Source organism: Austrofundulus limnaeus, unplaced genomic scaffold (genome assembly GCF_001266775.1).
Source record: "Austrofundulus limnaeus strain Quisiro unplaced genomic scaffold, Austrofundulus_limnaeus-1.0 Scaffold70, whole genome shotgun sequence".
In the NCBI taxonomy this organism is placed as follows: Eukaryota; Metazoa; Chordata; class Actinopteri; order Cyprinodontiformes; family Rivulidae; genus Austrofundulus; species Austrofundulus limnaeus.
In genome coordinates, this window is record NW_013952472.1 from 1,294,668 (window position 1) to 1,306,750 (window position 12,083).

General features: G+C 40.3%; 1 protein-coding gene across 1 annotated transcript in view; it reads right to left on the bottom strand.

Moving 5' to 3' along the window:
• Positions 1–237: 237 nt before the first annotated feature.
• Positions 238–12,083, bottom strand: part of bmp7b (bone morphogenetic protein 7b) — a gene marked incomplete at its 3' end in the record, with an annotated part of 29,551 nt that continues 17,705 nt past the window's right edge. The window contains 4 exon segments of the mRNA XM_014010549.1: positions 238–314; positions 1,171–1,374; positions 5,860–6,008; positions 7,404–7,596. Of these exon segments, the coding sequence (XP_013866003.1) occupies positions 238–314; positions 1,171–1,374; positions 5,860–6,008; positions 7,404–7,596 (623 nt within the window).

Genomic DNA, 12,083 nt, shown 5'->3' on the forward strand with positions numbered 1-12,083 from the left:
ACCCTAGTTATGCCTGTCATGCCACAGTGTGAAGTTTTGTGACAAATGTTTTTGGATGTCATGAAGAGAAAAAATTTAAACTTGGGCCACCTAGATAAAAGTCACTCCCCAGTCTTTGAAATGAATGGGTTTTAGCTCACGGATGAATGTTTTTTATGCTTACTTGAAATGCAAAAAGACATTTTATTCTGACAACATTGTTACTGAAATAGTTTAATTGAGGTATGGTTTCTGTACCTGCCATCCCAAGTCTCGGAAACTGACATAAAGTTCATGTTTCTTGCACGCCTGCTTCTGATCAGTGCTGCTGTTTTCTGGAAAATAAAAAAAGAAAGAAAGAACAAATAGATTATGTTTTATTATCCCATTTAGAAACAAGAGCAATTATTTAGCACAGTCAAAGCTTAAATGGGGAAGAATGATGAAGAACAGACCACAGCGCAGCGGGTATTATTCTTAACAACATTAACGTTAAAGTAACGGCTCCAGATGCGTTTTAGTGAGTCGTTCGAACGGGCCACCCTGACTTCAGGGAACTCTTGCGGCTTCCACTGAAACAGCGTAGCTTAGTCAGATTTATTGTATTTTTTTTCCTTTCTCCACTCATTTTAGCTCTCCGTTTTCTTCTAACCAAGTAAAAAAAGAAGAAGAATCTGTTTCCCATCCGTCTGTATCTTTCTCCCCTCCTGGTGACCAAGCAGGGCTCTGTGGTACATTAGTGCTTGAAAGGGTGTTCACATGGGAACTGATTAGGAGCGACTGGTTCTCATCATGGAGCTAAAGAACCACTGGTATCCAAAGATCCAAACAGACCCATTTGGCCCATGTGTCCAGAGCCTGGTTGCCCCACAGCGCACCACAGATGTGTTCTGCCATAAAAGCCTGCGGTGCCTTACCTCCACACAGGGAACTTGGCCCCAACTGCTCAGTAATGCTTGAGTAAATAAACAAAAGACAGCAGAGGGATTTTTGAGGCTGTGCAGTCTAATGTTTCAGCGTTCCACATAAACACAGAACAAAACAACGGAAATGCACAAGCTCTGGTGTTTTACTTGTTTAACTGTGTGCACAGAGAGCATACACTGATGCTTTTCTAATTTAAGTGTGAATAAATTCTAAATTCTGTGCAAATTAGCAGTGAAAGTCTGCAGAACCCCACTCCCGCTTCACCTGCGATGCTAGCCACTCTGAGCGCCTCTTGGTTCTTCGCAGCTTTGGCTCGGTTGGGGTTTCGCTGTTTGCCCCCTCCTGACGCCGAGCGGATGCTTCGCAGGTGCACCTCTGTTGCTTTGAAGAAGGCCACCATGAAGGGCTGTTTATTCTGGGGTCCGTTGCGACCAATCAGCCCTGCCACTCGAGGATTGATGCTCTCTCCTGAGGGGTGGGGTGGGGGAAAAGGAAAAGAAAGAAAACAGAACAGGTGTCAGCAACAAAAATAATGGCTTTGTGCCTTCGGAGAGAGCGCTCATTTAAAAATCAAATAAATATGTGTGTGGTCGGCATGCCTCAGTTTAGATATTTGTGTGCATGTGGTTCTTTTCTAAAACCTCTATGTGGGTCTGTGTTGCTACTTCCTACACTCACTGACAAAAAAGCATGAAGCACCCAGGAGAAATGATCTGATTTGATCATAATTTCATACAAAGGTAGACTGACAGTTAGTGTTTAAACTATTTAACTTGCAAGGAGCTGCTGTACAAACAGCTGAATTCTTATGAGGCTAGGTGGACATTTTGCGTAAAACAAATGTTACTTGATGTTGGAACCAGTGTGTGCCTAAAGGTACACTGTGCAAAAAATGCATTATGTGAGAAAATTGTCAGAAAATCTGTCATAGATGTATATTTGCCCTTTTGCGATTACTATGATTAGTGCTGCGTAATGATGATGATGATGTATATTTATGTCTCTGCGTTTATCACTATCACCTGTAAGCGCACATGTAACATCACAGAGGAGCGGCTCACTCCTAGACAAGGTTTAACTTCTGTTGTGCGGAAATAATTTGGCTTTGTGAAGTGTGACTATTTGCAAGATGTGCAAAGGCAAAGTGAAGACAATACACAGAAACACTACAAGCTTGTTTGATCACCTGGAACACCACCATAAACCAGAGTATGAAGGAAATGAAAATATGCAGACCGAGGCCATGTCAACTACAACCAACTCTCATCCAGTGAATGGTGGAAACAAATCTACTCAGCTGAGAATCCATGATGCACTCAGTCAATCTGTCTCTTTTGAGCGTCATAGTAAGAGCTGGAAGGAGATAACATGTGTCGCAGCCGTGGCTGGTAAAATGAAGAAGTTACTAATGACTTGCAAGTTAATTTTAGAACACAGGGTAACCGAGTTAGAGTCAACAACATGCAAAGTCCAAATACCATATTATTTTAATCGTTATATTAATAGTTATCAGTTAAATACGACAAATGATTTTTTTTGCCAACATTGCCCAACCCTACCTGAGGGCACCTATTTACAGTATGTCATGAAGGTTCTGTTTGCCTGAGACAGATCACAACAATGAAAGATGTATTTTGAACCAAGCATTACAGAAGCACATGACAAACACAGGTGCTTGACTCTTTACACCATGTAATTCTGCACCATGACCATGACGACTCATTAGTGGCCTGATCTACTAAAGATTTGCTTGGATAAAAACACGTGCAAACTTGATAGCACGCAAAGCTGATCTACTAACCTTGCGCACCGAGGATTGCGTCTATCAAACGAGCAAAATAGCACCCGCAATCCATTTAGCGTCTTTGCCTTCATGACAATGCAGAATATATGGTGATTATATGCAAAATACTGGAAGGAAGATATACAAATGTAATCATTTAGTGTCCGTAGTGTGATTTAGCAAACCTGAAACAGATTATGATTGCTCTTTTTGCATCTACACTTACGTTGTTTGCGAGGTAGGTGCAAATTGGCACAGAGTTGAAAACAAATGCGGGTGGCATTGGTACAATAATGACGAAGGAGGGAGAGAGAATGTTCTGTGCAGTTGTCAACATATTTGGACTGTCAGAAATAAAATCAATAGAAACACACCACCTATCCCAGTGGTTTACAACCCAATTTCCTCAAAGTCCCGTGGTTTCTTACTTACAAACCTTAATTTAGAAACAGAAGAAAAAGAACTAAGTTTTAAAGAGTTTTAATTATTCAAATTTCAAATGGACTTTTTTGTTGGGGGTTGGTGTGGGGGGTTGTATAAAAACAATGAGCCAGGTTGAGAACCACTGGTCTATCCAACAATCCCATTTTTGAGCTGCTGAAGGATCTAAAGGCTTATTTGGAACCAGTCACAAACAGAAGCCATGTCATATCTCCTATGCATTATCTTGCATCTGGATCATTTGCCTCCACCATCAAGACCTTCAACTCCATGGCTTCGAACTTCATTTCTCTTTTACGGCCACTCTGCTCTGCCAAATTCTCCGTGGTGACAGCCATTAGCACACGCAAAATCTTTATTTCAACAGAGCAGTGCCCACCACTTTTGCATCTTAGTAGATCACCTGCACCACGCCCACTACTAGCAATTTTTCATTTTCACGTGCAGTTTAGCGTTTGCTATTTGGTACGTATATTAGTGGATCATACCCTAGGAGTTTATCGTCTCAAGTACAGGCTGCCATTAACACCAGAGTGTAAACAGCTGCTTTAGGAATGGTGCCATAACTAATAGGCATGGACTGATGATAGAGGGTGTTGTGTCAAAGTCAGCAATGAACCTCAGTTCTGCATTACTACATATGACCGTTGTGTACTCTAAAGAAGAGGCACACCATTGTTACTCCAGGTACCGTGGTTTGGGGGAACTACAGGGTCGGACTTTAGGTCACCCCTGGTAATGATTCAAGGGACCCTGACAGCCCAGTACTACACCAATTACATCCTGTGTCTGAATGTCTTACCTCTCCTGAGACCAACAGCATGCCTAAACTGCCATTATCCAGTTGATCTGATCACTGCAGTCAATTCACATAACCCTTTGATATGTCTTATTTTATCTTATTTTACTTTACTTCTACCACTTCATTAACCTGTTTTTGGTGAGTCCATTTAAAAAAAACTCTTGTTTTGTAAAGTCCTTTTCGGTTTTGCCCTCATCCTCTCTCCACCTTCTCTGTCATTGTCGGCGACAGGATTTCCCCTGTGCTTGTCTCTGCATGTTCCCTCATAAAGCTTCATAACCTACAATCACAAGCTGATGAATACAGAACAAAACTTCCCACAAGTTGAAAGCAACAGTGTCTCTTTTCGTCACCTAACAAGTAACATCCTGCCATCCCGTGAAAGACGCTATTCTCAGCACGCTACGCCGTGTTTGTCGATAAAGTTTCCCACTGACAAAATGTTTGTGTCTCCAGACTGCGATAGCGGAGTCTATTTACTGCATGCCTGCTAATGATGCTGAGGGTATGACGGATGATGGTGGTGGTGGTGAGTGGCTGCTGCTGATGGATGAGGAGCAGGGTTTGATTTATCTTTTCTTCGAACACATTTAAAAAAAACATCAGATTCTGCTGGGTTTTTGTAGCTGAGCTGCAGACTCAAACTCATCCCACGTATTTGTTTTACTGCGGTACATGCAGCTTGCACGGGTTTGTTTGGACTTGAATCCAGCTGGAAGTTTATTCTGGGGACATTTTATGAGGTACTGTGGTAACTGGTAATGACCTTAACCAAATGAGATAAATACTTTAGGCTAAACATATGCAGACTCTGACACCATTTTTGTTATTTTAGCCGTTTATGAGAAACAAATCCTGGAATGAATGTAAGCTTGTGGAGGGAGATACAATTTTCTTCATTTGAACATTTTGCTTTGGTTTGTTTTTTTAGCATGAAACTTTTTGAATATTGAGAAATTAAGAAAATCTTGTGGACTGAAAGTTCAAATGAGAAATAAATGTCAAAATAATAAATACCAAAATATATTTCTAATCTGTTTAATGTGTTGTGGACCTAATAATAAATTTTAAATAAAATAGATGATTGTGGCCCATCACATGAAACTGAAGATTATGTCAAATTTGGTTAAAAGGACATTTTGAGATTCCTGCATTTTAAGATCAATTTTGATACCTGGATCATCCTGGAGTCATTTGGTCTGAATCCTATTTTAAGGTTATTCTAATGGGGAAGTTTTGCTGTCATTTAAGAAAAGAAAATCTCAAACAATATTTGGATATTGAGATTTTCTCAGCTGGAAAGAAATAAAATCTTTGCTATAGCTTGCAAGGAAAATGACAAAAATGTAAGGCTTTTCTGCTCAAAATCGTGTTTTTTTTTTGTTGCTACTGCTCAAAAAAGGCCCTCATTTTTTTATATTATAATTAAGATAGTTTTTTTAAATGCTCCATTGATTATATTTTGACAAAATGAAGTTGTTGCAAAAGCTTTAATCAATGCACTAAAGCTGCTTATTTGTCCACATAACATTTTAAGACCTAATTCTTGATTCGATGTGATGAATGGATGGATGGATGGATGGATGGATGGATGGATGGATGGATGGATGGATGGATGGATGGATGGATGGATGGATGGATGGATGGATGGNGATGGATGGATGGATGGATGGATGGATGGATGGATGGATGGATGGATGGATGGATGGATGGATGGATGGATGGATAGATGGATGGATGGATGGATGGTGCACTTGTGTAGTTTAGGCACAGATGTGTGCAGCCACCTGTTTATTTTTGTCCTGCAGTGTTTTGTTGCACTTCCGATCAAGACTTGACTTTTTTTTATTATTTCTTGGTTGTTACTGTAAAAATCTCATCCTACTACAAACATTTCTGTGCTATAAGTGACAGAAGAAAATCGTACCACTCGTGCTCTCCAGGGCCAGCTGTAGACCCAGGTTTCTGCCTGGGTTCAGGACCCAGTGATTACTGGTGGCGGTCACGTCAAACACCAACCAGCCCTCCTCCACTGCCCAGATAACTCTGGAGTCCAGCTGAAAAAGATCCGACTCCCTGCAGAGGACGCAGAAGACATAAAGTTAGACTTCAACATTATGTGTACAGCATAAATGATCAAAACTGAAGCAAAAAGTTGTAGGTTGAGTCTGAGAGCCGTGTGGGGAAGACGAAGTAAAACAAAGAGACAGATAGATGGGAGAGAGGGAGGGAGGGCTCCAGATGGCGAGGCCCAGGGGAACGCTTCATTTTCTTAATTGACAATAATAGCTTTATAAACGAGTGGTCCTTTCATATGCTGCACACCATCCATCATGACTGGAATTCTGTGGCTGAACCAAAAAGCCAAAAAGGAGTGAGAGAGAAACAAACAAACCAAAAACAAAACACACAGCTGTGAAAGAGAGAGAGAGAAAAAAAGAAACCGTGTGAAAAGTTGTGAGGGAATTAGTGCGGAACCAAGTCAGAGTTCTTGTCCAACAGTGAACTTTGGGTTTTCTAATCTTTCCACAATTGAGACTAAAATCCCTTGTTCTTCCATGTGGCCATTCATGTATCCCGACCTATTTTCTGACTGAGCAGATAGTGTGTCACCGAGCCCTGGTCCATTCATGTACCCCGGCCTGGTTCTGGCAGAGGAATAAATGACCGTGTTGTTCCCTGCAGACAACAGGGACCTTTAGAGGACACGGTCTCTTCTCAGAGTAAAACACCTTCTGGACGAGATAGACCGCAGAAAAATGTCTTGCTCTATTCATTACAAAACACTTTTTAAAATGAGAGAATTTTACTCTATAATCCTTTTTGTTGTGATATTTATAGTTTTGAAAATTGAGAATCATTAATTTAACTGACAGCTACATGCTAAAAAATCATAAACCGAGTCCAACTTCCTGAGTGTTTAAGAGCCTTGAGTCTAAATGGTATGTTAGTCAACATCTGTCATGTAAAGTAGTAACAACCTCATTTATATGTTGAGAAACGACACAGTTGAAGTCATTTTGATAAATCTGTGAAAATGTTATTCACAAACCTCATGTGATATGATGTGCTTGGCTGTGTGTTGTGAATAACTCTCAGTCCCAAACAAATAAAACTTTAGCTCTTTACCTGTAAAACTGATGAGTTATAACCATTTTTATATCGGCTAATATCAATGAGCTTGAGCAGCCAAAAGTTGAGTTATAAATGCAAATCCAATAAATATTTATAGATTACGTGTTGGGGATAAGACTCAGCTACTACCACACCAAATATCAAGTCATCTGTAAAACAGACATAGCAATTTTCATGTTTTTAGGGTTTGTTGGCAGCCATCTTGAATCAATTTTTAGAAAGACATTCAATAATTACTTTTAGACATTTTCATTCCACCCACTGGTTTAAGAGATATTTTGCTAACAGAGAATCTGAGCAACGTGAATCCTACATGAAATCCTAATTGAAGCGTACCTGTCAGAGTGCTCCTCCAGCACCTGGTAGACGCTGATTCTGAAGGTCTCGTTATCGAAACGCTCGTGGATGAAGTCTTTATAAATGCGAAACTCAGCAGCCGTGACTGCCTCCCCCTCTGGGATTCGTGACAGATCAAATCTGAACTCTCGATGATGCCGCCGCACCGGGAGGAATTCCTTATCGTGCTCCACTGAAAAGCAAAACAAAAAAACAGGAAACAGATTATGCATCTTCAAACAGATTTTACTGTACACAGAGAGACTCCTATCCCTCTTTAAAAAGAATACAACACTAGTGTGAGCTCATAAAGTGTTTAAAAGCTTTTTGTGAGGCATTACGTTGCAACCTCCAGGGAAACAAAACACGTTTGCAAAGAAGACAGAGAAATAACTGGTCCTCTCGCAGATTATAGCTGAACTGATACTTTCAGCGACTCCATCGGCCTCAGTTCTTAGAAACAACTTGAGACCATCAGACTCAGGGTCAGAGCCTGATCAGACAGAGCACACATGTCGGGTACTGATTGGAGCGTTCATAAGAAGCGATGCATCTGGTGCACACTGAGCCATGATAAAGAGATGCAAGCAGACTCTGACAGCTTTATGAGCCCATTTCTTCCTTCTCTCTTCCTTTCATAGCCCCAGAGAGTCATCCGGTCTGCCCTTCATCTGGTTCTCATGAATCGGGGTTCCCATCCCCGCTCCCTCCCTGCTCTTATTGCTACACCCATGTTTTCCAGTCCCGCCTCCACAAGCCACCTCCTCCACGCTCCTTAGCCTCACCCTTCTTCCATCACAGCAGGGTGTCCCAGGGGTCAGTGGCTTGTATCGACGGAGTGTCACCCCACTTTTTTAAGCTGGTGCAGTCGGATCATAAGTAATTGATATATATGGGTGGATGGATGGATGGATGGATGGATGGATGAATGGATGGATGGATGGATGGACGGACGGATGGATGGATGGAAACATTTCAAAAATTTCTCAAACACACAAGGAAAAAATTAGCTTTATCAGTGAAATTGCGGCATCCGTGCCGAGTTCTGACTGACCTTCCTGAAATTTACTGAAGAAGCTGAAACTGAGTTGCTATAGCTAAAAGAAGTGAAATGATAGCTGAAAGCTAAATGTAGCAAAAGCCAGCTAAAAGTAGGGAAAAAACTAAAAGCTGAAAGTAGTTAAACATTTTCTAAAAACTGCAAAAGGTTAAAAAAATTAAAAGTAGCAAAAGGCTCGCTAAATTTTAAAAGTAGCAAAAGGCCAGCTAGTCGCTGCATAAGCACAAGTGTAGCTAAAAGCTAAACATAGCAGAAGGCTAGTTTAAAGTTGCCGAAAGGTAGCTAAAGACTGAAGGTAGAATTAGAAAATAAAGTAAATTTGCTGAAGCAGATTTCAAATAGAACAATGTTTCAAGAGATAATGTCTCAATGTATTTCTTTTAAGAAATAATTTGTAAATAAAAAAAAAACATTTGAAAAAAATATAAAAGTTATGAAAACCAAAAGTCCTGGAACTTATTTCTCTAATTGTTTTCTTTAATGAATAACTTAAAAAAAAAGAAAAGAAAAATACTTGCAAAAGTAGTTAGACTGAAATAAACGCACAGAAAAATAAAAAGCAGGAAAAATAATAATGTGAATTTTAAATCTATATTTCCACAATAAAGGGCAACAATCATTTCTAATAGCGTTCATAACATCCCTTTAATCTAGTTGTTTAGTGCTTAAGTCATCATAATAAAACTGCCTAAACAGTTCATCAGTTTGATGCAGAGGGTCCACCTACAACTGGTTTAAACAGTTTAGCTGAAGTTTAAGGTCATTAAGATTTAGTTTAACATTATAAATTCTCATGGATGCTCCCGTCCAGCACTTATTGCAAATTTACTATTAGACAGGCATTCTTTAAATGATCAACTTCACACAGAAGACGAGTGAAAGGAAAGCAGCCTGGGGTCCGACTCCCTCCTCTTGTTCTCTGTGCAGGTGCACTCCTTCTGCTCAGAAAGCCCGACTCCCGCTGCCAGTTTCATTCTCTTCCAAGCCGTGGCGGCAGTATGGCAGTCATTAGGCGAGGGGAAGAGGCAAAATCAAAGCTAAGTGGCTGCATTTATGATTTCCTGTGAGAGGAAGCGAGTAGCCATCACCCCACCTGTGTCGCACTCACCAAAAATATGGCGAACACGCCCTGTTGATGCCGTACGAGGCCCTCACCCTGAGTCAACGCCTAAATCGGTTGCAGCTCTCCACACACAGGCTGGTGCGTCACTGCAGAGTCGCACAATCATTACGGGCTGCTGTGATCCATAATTAGAAATGCAACAACAAACACATGGAGAGACACAAACACACACTTAGACAGCGAGTTGGCCACACACGTGCAAATCAGCCCACTCAGAAGGCGAGATGACAGTCACTCACCCGTCTTGCGAGTATTACACACCTGCTTACCAGAGGGCTATTTCACAAGCTCTCAGCTAACATCTTGTCTTGATTTATGGTTGCAGATGCCTTTTTATGCCCTCACACAGAAGCACAAACTAAAAAAAACATGTTTTTAAACTGCCTAACATCCCTTAAAGGAACGCATATTGTCCACCGCCTTTCATGCTGAAAATTAGTTTAAAATCATCTTATGCCAGCCATTTTGGTTAAGCCTTGAAAGTAACATTAAGCTCAATCTGATGCCATTTCTCAATGATCTGGTTGCACTTGGAGTATATGTTTTACCAGACTTTCAGCTACTACTACGCCAGACTTTAGTGCTGCATCTGTAAAATTCACTGAGACGTAGCCATTGTTGCTAACAGACAAACAGGATTGTCTCGAATGCAAAGGTTTTAAGCAGAAATAGAGCAAAGTCAGTTGTGATATGTTGGGGACGGGACAATCCACAGCTACTTCAACATCTGCAAAATTCACTGCAGTATAACCCCTTTTGTGTAGGATAAAGTTAATTAACTGTGGCAGCCATCCCAAATTGGTTTGACTCCAAATGTTAATCATGTGTTGACGTACAGTCATGTACAGGTCCTTCTCAAAGAATTAGCATATTGTGATAAAGTTCATTATTTTCTGTAATGTACTGATAAACATTAAACTTTCATATATTTTAGATTCATTGCACACCAACTGAAGTAGTTCAAGYCTCTTATTGTTTTAATATTGATGATTTTGGCAAAAAAGTAAAGAAAAATCAAAAATCCCTATCTCAMAAAATTAGCATATTTCATCCGACCAATAAAAGAAAAGTGTTTTTAATACAAAAAAGTCAACCTTCAAATAATTATGTTCAGTTATGCACTCAATACTTGGTGGGGAATCTTTTTGCAGAAATGACTGCTTCAATGCGGCGTGGCATGGAGGCAATCAGCCTGTGGCTCTGCTGAGGTGTTATGGAGGCCCAGGATGCTTCGATGGTGGCCTTAAGCTCATCCAGAGTGCTGGGTCTTGAGCCCAGTAATACCATGGTCAGGAAACCATTTACCAGTGGTTTTGGCACTGTGAACAGGTGCCAGGTTGTGCTGAAAAATGAAATATTCATCTCCAGACTTCCCACTGAGGTGCCTTGATACAGCACTCTGCGTGAAGGAAAAAGTGTGGCAGAGAACGCTGCACAACGAGAAGAGTTGTCAGTCAGTGATGGTCTGTGGTGCCATGTCACCTGCTGGTGTTGGTCCACTGTGTTTTATCAAGGCCAGGGTCAATGCAGCTATCAGAAGATTTTGGAGCACTTCATGCTTCCATCTGCTAAAAAGCTTTATGGATATGAAGATTTCATTTTTCAGTACAACCTGGCACCTGCTCACAGTGCCAAAACCACTGGTAAATGGTTTACTGACCATGGTATTACTGGGCTCAACTGGCCCGCCAACTCTCCTGACCTGAACCCCAGAGAGAATCTGTGGGATATTGTGAAGAGAAAGTTGAGAGACCCAAGACCCAACACTCTGGATGAGCTGAAGACACAAGACCCAACACTCTGGATGAGCTTAAGGCCGCTATYGAAGCATGCTGGGCCTCCATAACACCTCAGCAGAGCCACAGGCTGATTGCCTCCACGCCACACCGCATTGAAGCAGTCATTTCTGCAAAAAGATTCCCCACCAAGTATTGAGTGCATAATTGAACATAATTATTTTAAGGTTGACTTTTTTGTATTAAAAACACTTTTCTTTTATTGGTCGGATGAAATATGCTAATTTTTTGAGATAGGGAATTTTGATTTTTCTTTACTTTTTTGCCAAAAATCATCACTATTAAAACAAGAAAAGGCTTGAACTGCTTCAGTTGGTGTGCAATGAATCTAAAACATATGAAAGTTTAATGTTTATCAGTACATTACAGAAAATAATGAACTTTATCACAATATGCTAATTTTTTGAGAAGGACCTGTACTTTCTGAGTTTTATTTGAATCCGTTTGGTGGTTCATGAAATATTTCAAAAACAGACAGGGTTGACTCCAACAGTTAATAACAAAGTTTTAATCCCAGATCTCACACACTTACAAAAGCAATTCCAATTAAATTGGGAATATTGTATAAAACATAAATAGCAGCTAAAGATGATTTGCCAATCCTTTTCAACCTAAATTCAATTGAATACACAACAAAGACAAGATATTTAATGTTCAAACCGATATTTATTTATTTATTTATTTATTTATTTATTTATTTA